General features: G+C 56.5%; 1 protein-coding gene across 1 annotated transcript in view; it reads left to right on the forward strand.

Annotated features, from left to right (window-relative positions):
- Positions 1–4,979: 4,979 nt before the first annotated feature.
- The window catches only part of LOC104385746 (cryptochrome-1-like), a 14,736-nt gene continuing 6,374 nt past the window's right edge, over positions 4,980–13,341 (forward strand). The window contains exons 1-7 of the mRNA XM_009994243.1: positions 4,980–5,401; positions 6,138–6,254; positions 7,807–7,954; positions 9,151–9,291; positions 11,095–11,265; positions 11,940–12,080; positions 12,862–13,013. Of these exons, the coding sequence (XP_009992545.1) occupies positions 4,989–5,401; positions 6,138–6,254; positions 7,807–7,954; positions 9,151–9,291; positions 11,095–11,265; positions 11,940–12,080; positions 12,862–13,013 (1,283 nt within the window). The 5' untranslated portion in view covers positions 4,980–4,988. The remainder of the gene's footprint in view (positions 5,402–6,137; positions 6,255–7,806; positions 7,955–9,150; positions 9,292–11,094; positions 11,266–11,939; positions 12,081–12,861; positions 13,014–13,341) is intronic.

Here is a 13,341-nt window from a genome sequence, read left to right on the forward strand (position 1 = left end):
GGATCAGGTAAAACGGGCCGGCGGGGCCTTGAGCCCCCCGGGACCCCTCCCCGAGCCCCCCCAGGCGGGGGGGGTTGGGGGCTTTTTGCCTCTTTATTTTTTTGCTGTCAGGTGCTGCCTCCGGCACTTGATCCCCCTGGGCTGCCTGAAGCAGAGCCCACAGGTTTTGTGTCCCCAGCAGCTCGGTTCTGGAACCGAATTGATGCAAAACCAGCCTTCAGTCCGAGGGCAGGACCTGTTCTCCAGTCAGAACAGCACGAAACCACTTGAAGGGGATGACAGTCCCGGTGCACAAGCCCCCCTCGCAGGGGGGGTCGGGGCTGCGTTTCCCAGCTGGTGGTTAAAGCTCCTTCCCTGCTGCCCTGACCCTCCAGCAGCCACGAGCCCCGTGGTTTCACTTCACTGGAGGCTCAGGAGTGCCCACTGAGGAAATTGAACTGTTCAAAGTCTCCTCCCCAGCTCCAGGGCCTTGTCCCATCACGTTCCATCTTGCTCGGCCGGATCCTCCTCCCTCAGGAACCACACAAAGGCCTCTCAGGCCCATCTCTGGTGCACAATCCAGCCCAACATGTGTATTTATGGTGTTTAAACCTGGACAACTAACTTCTCCCTGCTTTTTAGGAGCAGCAGCAGCAGGGCTGGACCCGGGGGTGCCCCTCTGAGGAGCCCTGTGACCCCCCAGCAGATCTCCCTGCAGACAGGAACGTGACCAGCAGCTCTGGGGCAGCTGCTTCTTTTGGGATCAACCTGCTGTAAATCAGAGCACCAGCCAGGAACCCTTGAGGTAAGACCCAGTTGTCTAATTTGGGGTTTTTTCCCCTGCACCCCTTGTTGTTGAGCCAGCACCTCCTTCCCAGCACCACCAGTAGCACTGCCAGGCCCACACCAGCCACCGCCCCCCCCAGTTCCTGCCCACCCAGGGATGGGTCTCAGCTCCCCACCCAGCCCCAACACCCCCTTGGCTCTGGGCTCACTCCCACCCCTGTGTCCCTCAGCCCCTTTTCATGGAGCCCCTGCCAGCTCTGATTCCCCACTTCCCTGTGCTGGGATCTCCAGAGCTGCCCCTCATCTCAGCCCCACAGCCCACTGGGGTCCCTTCTGGCCCTGGCCTGGTGCCCCCCATGGGGCTTGGGACAAGCCCAAAGGCTTGAAGTTGTGGACCCACCTCAGATCTGGGTGTTGAGCTTCCCCCTCCTATGTGGGAAGTGGCCTAAAGTTGCCCAGGGGAGGTTGAAGTTGGATGTTAGGAGGAATTTCTTCCCCAAGACAAAGCTCCTCAACTCAGAGCAACCCCTTGGGGAGGCCACTGGTGCAGACTGGTCCTGCCAGGGGATGCAGGGGGCTCCTCTAAGCCATTTCTGCATGGTTTGCACCCCAAAAATGCTGAGCAGTGAGCAAGTCACCTGGTAATTCCTGTTCTCCCAGGCTGGGGGGTGCCTGAGCTGGGCTGCAGGGCAGAGCCCCCCACTAACCCCCCACTTCCAGTGCCCACGTGTTGGGGGGGTCCAACAGGCTGTGTCACAGCCTGGCTTTGGGGGAGGCTGGTTTTGGGCTGTCCCCCAAAGAAATCAGCTCATCTCTCAGGAGGCTGGTAAAGGTTGAGCTGGGGACAAGGGACCCTCTTGCAGCCATTTGGGCAGGGGGGAGAGTGGTTTGGCAGGAGGAGCTGAACTGGATGAGAGGTTGTTAGTTGGTTCATTGCTGATCTTTTAATCTCTTAATCCTTCTCTGGGTGGTAATGATTGAATCAGAGGAGTTGGGGACCTGCCTTGGATGTGGGGCATTGAGCTTCCCCCTTCTAGGTGGGAAATGGCCTCAAGTTGCCCCAGGGGAGGTTGAGATTGGATTTTAGGAATCATTTCTTCCCCAAAGAGTTGTCAGGCCCTGGCCCAGGCTGCCCAGGGCAGGGGGGGAGTCCCCATCCCTGGAGGGGTTTCCAAGCCCTGGAGATGGTGCTGAGGGACATGAGTTAGTGCTGGGTTAATGGTTGGACTGGATGATCTTAAGGCCTTTTCCAACCAAAACAATTCCATCATTCCATTCAGAGTTAATGGGGCTTTCACAGTGTCTGTACAGCTGCTCTGCCTGGTTTCCCCTCTGAGTCCAGAATGAAGAGTCTGTGTTCTTCCAAAACTGGTAGCTCAGCCCCCCCGGAACCCCCCAGCCCTCCTGCCTGTCCTCTGAGCTCCTTTCAAAGGGGAATTCATGTGTCCCCACATCAGCCCTGCCTTGGGGAAGGAGTCATTATGCAGTTACCAGAACCCAGGTCTGCTTTGGAGCCAGGAGGGCTTCTCCTGACACTTGGGAACACCACCAGGTCCCCTTGGGTGGGCTGTGCTTGGATGTGCCTTGTTCCACCTTGACACCTTAACTGGCTTATCAGTGAGGAGGGGGACTTGGGGGGTCCCAACATAAGAAGGACATGGAGCTGCTGGACACTGAGGAAATTGAACTGTTCAAAGTCTCCTCCCCAGCTCCAGGGCCTTGTCCCATCACGTCCCATCTTGCTGGGCCGGATCCTCCTCCCTCAGGAACCACACAAAGGCCTCCCAGGCCCATCTCTGGTGCACAATCCAGCCCAACATGTGTATTTATGGTGTTTAAACCTGGACAACTAACTTCTCCCTGCTTTTTAGGAGCAGCAGCAGCAGGGCTGGACCCGGGGGGGCCCCTCTGAGGAGCCCTGTGACCCCCCAGCAGATCTCCCTGCAGACAGGAACGTGACCAGCAGCTCTGGGGCAGCTGCTTCTTTTGGGATCAACCTGCTGTAAATCAGAGCACCAGCCAGGAACCCTTGAGGTAAGACCCAGTTGTCTAATTTGGGGTTTTTTCCCCTGTACCCCTTGTTGTTGAGCCAGCACCTCCTTCCCAGCACCACCAGTAGCACTGCCAGGCCCACACCAGCCACCGCCCCCCCCAGTTCCTGCCCACCCAGGGATGGGTCTCAGCTCCCCACCCAGCCCCAACACCCCCTTGGCTCTGGGCTCCCTCCCACCCCAGTGTCCCTCAGCCCCTTTTCATGGAGCCCCTGCCAGCTCTGATTCCCCACTTCCCTGTGCTGGGATCTCCAGAGCTGCCCCTCATCTCAGCCCCACAGCCCACTGGGGTCCCTTCTGGCCCTGGCCTGGTGCCCCCCATGGGGCTTGGGACAAGCCCAAAGGCTTGAAGTTGTGGACCCACCTCAGATCTGGGTGTTGAGCTTCCCCCTCCTATGTGGGAAGTGGCCTAAAGTTGCCCAGGGGAGGTTGAAGTTGGATGTTAGGAGGAATTTCTTCCCCAAGACAAAGCTCCTCAACTCAGAGCAACCCCTTGGGGAGGCCACTGGTGCAGACTGGTCCTGCCAGGGGATGCAGGGGGCTCCTCTAAGCCATTTCTGCATGGTTTGCACCCCAAAAATGCTGAGCAGTGAGCAAGTCACCTGGTAATTCCTGTTCTCCCAGGCTGGGGGGTGCCTGAGCTGGGCTGCAGGGCAGAGCCCCCCACTAACCCCCCACTTCCAGTGCCCACGTGTTGGGGGGGTCCAACAGGCTGTGTCACAGCCTGGCTTTGGGGGAGGCTGGTTTTGGGCTGTCCCCCAAAGAAATCAGCTCATCTCTCAGGAGGCTGGTAAAGGTTGAGCTGGGGACAAGGGACCCTCTTGCAGCCATTTGGGCAGGGGGGAGAGTGGTTTGGCAGGAGGAGCTGAACTGGATGAGAGGTTGTTAGTTGGTTCATTGCTGATCTTTTAATCTCTTAATCCTTCTCTGGGTGGTAATGATTGAATCAGAGGAGTTGGGGACCTGCCTTGGATGTGGGGCATTGAGCTTCCCCCTTCTAGGTGGGAAATGGCCTCAAGTTGCCCCAGGGGAGGTTGAGATTGGATTTTAGGAATCATTTCTTCCCCAAAGAGTTGTCAGGCCCTGGCCCAGGCTGCCCAGGGCAGGGGGGGAGTCCCCATCCCTGGAGGGCTTTCCAAGCCCTGGAGATGGTGCTGAGGGACATGAGTTAGTGCTGGGTTAATGGTTGGACTGGATGATCTTAAGGCCTTTTCCAACCAAAACAATTCCATCATTCCATTCAGAGTTAATGGGGCTTTCACAGTGTCTGTACAGCTGCTCTGCCTGGTTTCCCCTCTGAGTCCAGAATGAAGAGTCTGTGTTCTTCCAAAACTGGTAGCTCAGCCCCCCCGGAACCCCCCAGCCCTCCTGCCTGTCCTCTGAGCTCCTTTCAAAGGGGAATTCATGTGTCCCCACATCAGCCCTGCCTTGGGGAAGGAGTCATTATGCAGTTACCAGAACCCAGGTCTGCTTTGGAGCCAGGAGGGCTTCTCCTGACACTTGGGAACACCACCAGGTCCCCTTGGGTGGGCTGTGCTTGGATGTGCCTTGTTCCACCTTGACACCTTAACTGGCTTATCAGTGAGGAGGGGGACTTGGGGGGTCCCAACATAAGAAGGACATGGAGCTGCTGGAGGGAGACCAGAGGAGCCACAGAGATGCTGGGAGGGCTGGAGCAGCTCTGCTCTGGAGCCAGGCTGGGAGCGGTGGGGTGTTCAGCCTGGAGAAGAGAAGGCTCCAGGGAGCCCTTAGAGCAGCTTCCAGTGCCTGAAGGGGCTCCAGAAAGCTGGGGAGGGACTTGGGACAAGGGCAGGGAGGGATGGGATGAGGGGGATGGATGAAAAGTGGGAGAGGGAGATGGAGGTTGGAAATGAGGAGGGAAATCTTTGGTGTGAGGGTGGTGAGAGCCTGGCCCAGGTTGCCCAGGGCAGCTGTGGCTGCCCCATCCCTGGCAGTGTTGAAGGGCAGGGTGGATGGGGCTTGGAGCAGCCTGGGCTGGTGGGAGGTGTCCCTGCCCATGCAGGGGGGTTGGAATTGGATGATCTTGAAGGTCCCTTCCCACCTAAACCACCCGATGATCCTATGATAGTTAATTAACAATTGCTAATGAACCCTGTGCATCCTGAAAGCCACCTGTGCCCTCCTTGAGCAGGTGTGAGGAGAAGAGCCAGGATGTCACATCGCACCATCCACCTGTTCCGGAAGGGACTTCGGCTCCACGACAACCCAACCCTGCTGGCTGCCCTGGAGTCCTCCCAAGTCATCTACCCTGTCTACATCCTGGATGAGAAGTTCATGACATCAGTCATGCACATGGGGACCCTGAGGTGGCATTTTCTGCTGCAGTCCCTGGAAGATCTGCAGAAGAACTTGTGTCAGCTGGGTTCCTGCTTGCTGGTTCTTCAAGGAGAGTATGAACTTGTTCTTAGAGATCATGTCCAGAAGTGGAAGATCACCCAAGTGACTCTGGATGCAGAGATGGAACCATTTTACAAGGAGATGGAGGCCAACATACGACATCTGGGAGATGAGCTGGGCTTTGAGGTGCTCTCCCTGGTGGGCCACACTCTGTACAACACCCAACGGTACGTGGTTGCCCCAAAGTCACAGGGTGCTGGGGGTTGGAAGGGACCTCTGGAGATCATCCAGTCCAACCCCCCTGTAGAGCAGGGTCATCTACAGCAGATCCCACAGGAACACATCCAGAGGGGTTGGGATGTCTCCAGAGAAGGAGACTCCAGCACCTCCCTGGGCAGCCTGTCCCAGGGCTCTGTTACTCAAGACCAGTGAGGTGTCTTCAGGAAAGCTGATCAAGAATCAGGGTGAAAAGGTCAATTATTTTGATCTTTTTGGATCCTAACAAGGTCCTTTGCAGAAAACTGAACTATCTGAGGTAAACGTGGCTCTGTTTGCTGGAGAACTGGGTTCTCACCCAGTTGGAGGCTGAGTTGTCACCTTCCTATCCATGGGCCTACAGGAAAGCTGGGGAGGGACTTGGGACAAGGGCAGGGAGGGATGGGATGAGGGGGATGGATGAAAAGTGGAAGAGGGAGATGGAGGTTGGAGATGAGGAGGGAATTCTTTGGTGTGAGGGTGGTGAGAGCCTGGCCCAGGTTGCCCAGGGAAGCTGTGGCTGCCCCATCCCTGGCAGTGTTGAAGGGCAGGTTGGATGGGGCTTGGAGCAGCCTGGGCTGGTGGGAGGTGTCCCTGCCCATGCAGGGGGTTGGATCTAGATGATCTTGAAGGTCCTTTCCGACCCAAACCAGTCTGGGATTCCATGATTCCTGGTTTCTATTATGGTGAAAAGTGATTTACTTGTAGGATTTTGGAGCTGAATGGGGGGAACCCTCCCCTGACCTACAAGAGGTTCCTTCACATTCTGTCCCTGCTGGGTGACCCGGAGGTGCCAGTCAGAAGTGTCACAGCTGAAGACTTCCAGTAAGTGGCACTTCACCAGCAGGAAGTGGCAGATCCTTTTCCTCTGCCCAAAACTAAGAGCCAGGGCTCCAAAACTGGGGGTGTTTGGGGTGTTTTGGGTGTTTATTCCTGTGCCTGGTGGGTTGTTGATGCACAAGGGTTGGGATCCTGTTGTCAGGAGGGGAAAGTGACACAGCCCAAGGGGTTCAGCTTTTCCACAGCTCATGGAGACACATTTTTAAGGCATTTAGGAATTGAACAGGGCAAAGAATAAAGACCTACAGGTCTCTCACCAAGGCTTGCTCAATATTCTTCTGAAATCAAGGGTTAGGGCAGGAACTGGATGAACCACTTGCTTGTTTTATGAAGGAATTTTGGTGCAATGGTCACACTGGTCCCTCCTGGTTTTCAATCTTTGCTCCTCTCTGCTGTGTGGAAGGAGGGGCTGAGCTCATGTCTCCCAGGGCTTGAGAAGAAGCTCAGGATGTTTATCTCTGCATGAGGAGAGGTCAGGGATCCAAAGGGAGGTGAGATTGGGTCAGGAGAGAGCTGGTCCCTGGGGGTGGGACTGCAGGCACTTGGGACACCTGAGCCAGGTGCCTCCTGTGTCACCTCAGCTCTGTGTTGGTGACCAAGACTCTGGGCTTCCCATCTTGGGAGGAACCTCTGAATTCCAGCACCTTGTCCTCAGTGATCCCCCAATGATAAGACCCATGGAAATATTGGGATATTTAAATTCTTAGATTTTTTTTTCTTGCCCTGGGTTGTGGTGGGTTCCTCCCCCCCTCCAATTTTTGCCCAAATTTGTTTGTTTCCACTTGGAAAAATGAAGGATGATGAGAGATCAGTGGTTCACCTGCTTCCCAGGTGGTCCCTTCTCCTGTAGGTGTCTCCACCAGAGCTGAGCTCAGGTTGCTCAGGTGAGTAGAAAGGTCTCCACTGCTACCTGAGATCATTCCTGGGCTTTTAGGAATCCTCATCCCTGAACCCCTTCCTCTGGGGAGGGGGAAAAAGCACATCCTGATGCTCTTCCATTCCTTGGGGAAGCCTCAGCTGAGATCTGAGGGGGACTGCTCAGATTTGGGCTTGGGGAACCCCCACCTTGGTTAGGAGGGAGCAGCTGTGGAGGTGGCCCAGGGAGCTGAGCTGCCTCCTTCCCTGTGTCACATCTCCCAGAGTCACCATTCCCCATAATTGTGTCTAGAGCTTGAGGAGACTCTGGGCCCCTTCCTGGGGGTGGATGAGAGGTGGGGAAGCTGGAGAGGAGGCACCAGAGGGAGCAGATGGGAAGGGAGGGGTGTTGGAGCTGTGGGGGCTGCACCAGCTGCTCGCAGCCCCATCATTTGCTGGGGCAGTTCCTCCTCCCCCAGTTCAGGCCAGAATCACCCAGAATGGTGGCAGGACAAGCTCTTTCTCCCCCAGGAAGTGCAGCCTGGGCTCTCTGGCTCTGCTCTCCTCCCCTTGCACCCTGGCTGGGCTGGGACAGGGGACACCTTGGTGCTGCCATGGGCAGGTTCTTCCTCCCTCCTCTGGCTCTGGTTCCTCTTTGAGAGGGGTCTTCCTTCCACTTCAGGAGATGCAGGCCCCCTGACCCGGGCCTGGCTGGGTGTCACAGGGTGCCTCTCCCTGTGGATTTGAAGATCCCCCTGGAGAACCTTTCCCCCTGGAGAGGAGGGGAGACCGAAGGGCTGCGGCGCCTGGAGCGACACTTGACTGACCAGGTCAGCCTGGGCTCCACGTGGGGCTGCTGGTGGCTCTGGGTGGGCTGAGGTCACAGTGGTGGGGGTTGGAAGGGACCTCTGGAGATCATCCCGTCCAACCTCCTGCTAGAGCAGGGTCACCTAGATCAGATCCCACAGGAACACATCCAGAGGGGTTGGGATGTCTCCAGAGGAGGGGACTCTACCACCTCCCTGGGCAGCCTGTCCCAGGGCTCTGTAACCCTCACAGCCAACAAGTTCCTCCTCATGTTCAGCTGGAACCTCCTGTGCTCCAGTTTGTGCCCAGTGCCCCTTGTCCTGTCCCTGGGCACTGCTGGGAAGAGTCTGGCCCCATCCTGCTGACACCCCTGGAGATATTGAGGAGGGTTGATGAGATCCCCCCTCAGTCTCCTCCTCTCCAGCTGAACAGCCCCAGCTCTCCCAGCCTTTCCTCACAGGCAGGTCCATGTCAGGTCACTGTCCTTTTATGCCTGGTCATGTCTAGACCTCAAGACACTGCTCAGCTCTTCCAGCTGGGTTGTTCCCCACAGGGCTCTGGGCAGCCTTGGTGGTGGCTGCTTTTAAGATGTTTCACCCACCCCCAGTTCCATGAAGTGGAAAAGACCTTCAGTGAGGTGCAGTTGCACCAAGGGAGCTGCTCCCTGTGCTACAAAACCAGCTGGTCCTCTAGGGAGAGCAGAGCTTCATGGCACCCATGGGTTGGATGTGGTCTTGACTTTGGGCTTGGAGAAGGTCCATGTATGTGGAGGAGGGTGGCAGCCTGGGCTCAAGGCTTTCTTGTCCTTGATGGGACAGCATCCTTGTTGGGAGAATGGGCATGATATAGAGTCACAAGAGTGGTTTGGGCTGGAAGGGACCTTCAAGATCATGTAGATCCAATCCCCTGCATGGGCAGGGACACCTCCCACCAGCCCAGGCTGCTCCAAGCCCCATCCAACCTGCCCTTCAACACTGCCAGGGATGGAGCAGCCACAGCTTCCCTGGGCAACCTGGGCCAGGCTCTCACCACCCTCACACCAAAGAATTCCCTCCTCATCTCCAACCTCAACCTCCCTCCTCCACTTTTAACCCATCCCCCTTTCACTGAACCAGCCTCTGTGACCCAGGAGCCCCCTGCCAAGAGCTTTTCCATGTTTCACCCCCTGGACACGTGTCACCTCCTCCTGCCTGAACCTGGATTTCCTATTTCATTTTAGGGCTGGGTGGCCAATTTCACCAAACCCAGGACAATCCCCAATTCTCTGCTTCCAAGCACCACGGGCCTGAGCCCCTATTTCAGTTTGGGCTGCTTGTCAGTTCGGACCTTCTTCTACAGGTTGTCCAACATTTATGCTCAGGTAAGGAGAGGATTGCTCCCAAATCCAGAACCTTCAGGTGGGATTTATCACCTGGGGCATCTTGGTGGGATCTGGTGCCTCAAAAAATGCTGCTTGGCTTTGTCTTCTCAGGAGGTGCTGTGGAACCTGGGGTTTGTGTGACACCTGTGAGAGGGTTGTGTGTTGTGTGACACCTGGGAGGGGGTTTGTGTGTGTTGTGTGACACCTGGGAGGGGGTTTGTGTGTGTTGTGTGACACCTGGGAGGGGCTTTGTGTGTGTTGTGTGACACCTGGGAGGGGCTTTGTGTGTGTTGTGTGACACCTGGGAGGGGTTTGTGTGTGTTGTGTGACACCTGAGGGGGTTTGTGTGTGTTGTGTGACACCTGAGAGGGTTTGTGTGTGTTGTGTGACACGTGAGGGGGTTTGTGTGTGTTGTGTGACACGTGAGGGGGTTTGTGTGTGTTGTGTGACACGTGAGGGGGTTTGTGTGTGTTGTGTGACACCTGGGAGGGGGGGGGGGTTTTTGTGTGTTGTGTGACCCGTGGGGGGGGGTTTGTGTGTGTTGTGTGACCCCTGAGGGGGTTTGTGTGTGTTGTGTGACACCTGAGGGGGCTTGGGGGGGGTGTTGTGTGACACCTGTGAACATCTACGGCTTGTCCCAGTTTTGAGAACAATTAGCAGCACTGAGACCTGGAGGCAGCAGAGAAGCCCCTGAGAAGCTTTGCTTCTAGAAAGTCTCTGTTTGCATCTCAGACAAGTTTTAACAGGAGCATGAAGACAGGCTGGGAGAGTTGGGGTGTTCAGCCTGGAGAAGAGAAGGCTCCAGGGAGACCTTAGAGCAGCTTCCAGTGCCTGAAGGGGCTCCAGGAAAGCTGGGGAGGGGCTTGGGACAAGGGCAGGGAGGGATGGGATGAGGGGGATGGATGAAAAGTGAGAGAGGGGAGATTGAGGTTAGATATTAGGTAGAAATTCTTCACTCTGAGGGTGGTGAGGAGCTGGGATGGGTTGCCCAGGGAGGTTGTTGATGCCCCATCCCTGGAGGGTTTTAAGGCCAGGTTGGATGAGGTTTTGTGCAACCTGGTCTGGTGGTTCCCTGCTCATGGCAGGGGGGGTGGGACTGGATGATCTTTAAGGTCCCTTCCAACCTGAATGATTCCATGATTCTATGAGCCAAAAGCAATTCCTGAAAACTTGTTGAGTTCTTAAGAAATGGTTAAAGACACCCCAAGGAACCCAAGGTCTCCCTGAACCTCCTTCTTAAGAGTGTCATAATGGCTGAGCCACCTGAATTCTGCTAATTGAGCAGCTATGATGTTAATAACCAGGTTTGGTTTCAGAAATCCCAGAGTAAGACCAGTTTGGAAGGCAGATGGAGGAGGTTTGAGGGGACACTGAGGTCCAACAGAATTCAGCTTTGCTCCTGGGCATTGAGCATTGCTTCAGATCTTTGGTTCCTTTGGCTTCTGTGGGAAAGTGCCATGAAACCAGCAGGGTGATGAGATTAGTCTTTATTTAATGGGCCTGATAATCATAAAACCAAAGAGTCATGGGATGGTTTGGGTTGGAAGGGACCTTCAAGATCATCTGGATCCAACCCTCTGCATGGGCAGGGACACCTCCCACCAGCCCAGGTTGCTCCAAGCCCCATCCAACCTGCCCTTCAACACTGCCAGGGATGGGGCAGCCACAGCTTCCCTGGGCAAAGACCTTTGGGACTAATTCCATGGATCTTATGGATAAAACCACCAATGTGTCCTCAACTTGTATCTTCTCAGACATCTGTGGTCTGTATCACCTGAAGCTTTCACCTCGTGTCTCTCTCAGGCCAAGGATCACTCTCTGCCCCCAGTGTCACTCCAAGGGCAGCTTCTGTGGAGGGAATTCTTCTATACGGTGGCATCAGCCACCCCAAACTTCACCAGGATGGCTGGGAACCCCATCTGCCTCCAGATCAGCTGGTACGAGGACGCAGAGCAGCTCCACAAGTGGAAAACGGTAACAGGAGGTGTCACCTCGACTGTCAAGTGTCTCTGTTGCCCTGGGCCTGCTCCCTGCTGGCTCCTGGGGGGCATCGAGGAGAGGGTGGGCAGCAGGTCAGGGAGGTTCTCCTGCCCCTCTGCTCTGCCCTGGTGAGGCCACAGCTGGAGAAATGGGTCCAGTTCTGGGCTCTGCAGGTCAGGAAGGACAAGGAGCTACTGGAGAGGGTCCAGGGCAGGGCCAGCAAGTGCTGAGGGGACTGGAGCACCTGCCTGTGAGGAAAGGCTGGGAGAGCTGGGGCTGCTCAGCTGGAGAGGAGGAGCCTGAGGGGGGATCTCATCAACCCTCCTCAATATCTCCAGGGGTGTCAGCAGGATGGGGCCAGACTCTTCCCAGCAGTGCCCAGTGACAGGACAAGGGGCACTGGGCACAAACTGGAGCACAGGAGGTTCCAGCTGAACATGAGGAGGAACTTGTTGACTGTGAGGGTAACAGAGCCCTGGGACAGGCTGCCCAGGGAGGTGCTGGAGTCTCCTTCTCTGGAGACATCCCAACCCCTCTGGATGTGTTCCTGTGGGATCTGCTCTGGGGGATCCTGCCCTACAGGGGGGTGGATGATCTCCAGAGGTCCCTTCGAGCCCTGATGCCTCTGGGGTCAGTGTCAGGAGGGCTGATCTCTCCCTCTGCCCCAGGCACAGACGGGCTTCCCATGGATTGATGCCATCATGACCCAGCTGCGCCAGGAGGGCTGGATCCACCACCTGGCCCGGCACGCGGCCGCCTGCTTCCTGACCCGGGGGGACCTGTGGATCAGCTGGGAAGAGGGCATGAAGGTTCAGTCCTGGGCTTTGGGCTTCTTCTCTCTTCTGCCTTGAGCTTGAGGAGCACCCGTGAGACATGAGCCTGGCAGGGAGGTGGGACTGCAGAGCAGGGCGTCCTGGCTGAGCCTCAGCAGAAAGGAATCCCAGCCTGGCAGGGGTTAGGAGAGGGGGAAGGTGGGAATCCTGCACGTGGATCCAGGCTGGGGAGGGAGCAGCATCCATCCTCAGGCCTGCAAAAGTGGGAATTTGCCTCCTATGTTCCACAAAGTTGTATACATGGGAGTGGTGGGAGAGGTTCTCCTGCTCTCTGGAGCACAAGTCCAGCCTGGCTCGTTCCTGACCCCAGGAGGGATGGGGACGAGCACAAGGCTCCTTCCCAGTTAGTTATTTCACCATTTTAAGAGGAACAAGCCCAGAAAAGCTCCTGCAGCAGCATCCCAGCTGCCCCAGGTGGGCAATGGGACACCTCCCAGCAGCACAGGTTGCTCCAAGCCCCATCCAACTGGGTGGTAACTTGATAACTTCCTTATCAAGAAAGCAGGAGAAGGGCTCCAGTGACTGCAACTGCAGAGCAGCTTCTGGTGCTTCCCTTTTCCTTTGGAGCCAAAGGAAATTCTGGGCTGTCTGACAAACTGGCTGGAGAACCTTCCCTGGTGCCCTGGGAGAGGGTCCCCCAGGACAGTCCCAACCTTCACCCTTCACCTGCCATCCTGCTGGGGGTGGCTTTTTGGCAGGCAGAGCCACCTCAGGGGGGGGGGTTTCTCTCTTTCTCTTCCCCATCCCTGAAGTGCAGGTGTTTGAGGAGCTGCTCTTGGATGCTGACTACAGCATCAACGCTGGGAACTGGATGTGGCTCTCAGCCAGTGCCTTCTTCCACCAGTACACAAGGATCTTCTGCCCAGTTCGCTTTGGGAAGCGCACGGACCCCCAGGGCCACTACATCAGGTGGGACCTGGGAACCCCAACCCTGGGCTTCTCTTCCCCCCCTGCAGAGGGTCCCTCTGAGGCCAAGAGCTCCTCACAGGATTCCAGCCTGAGGAGCACAGAGGCCACCCCAGTGACACCTTGGGGTGGTTGGAGGTGCCTCATGAGCTCAGGCTCCCCCAAAACCCCCCAGGGTTCAGCCTTCCCTGGGAACTCCCAGTTTCTGCTGCAGCTGCTTCAGCTCTTCAGCAAACAAGGGCACCAGGCAAACTTGGGGCAGATCAGCTTCTCCAGGGCTTTTTGCTCATTTGTGCTCAGAGGGAATCTCAAATCATTCCTGCTTCAGGGC

Source organism: Chaetura pelagica, unplaced genomic scaffold (genome assembly GCF_000747805.2).
Source record: "Chaetura pelagica isolate M959 unplaced genomic scaffold, ChaPel_1.0 scaffold470, whole genome shotgun sequence".
NCBI classification, from domain to species: domain Eukaryota; kingdom Metazoa; phylum Chordata; class Aves; order Apodiformes; family Apodidae; genus Chaetura; species Chaetura pelagica.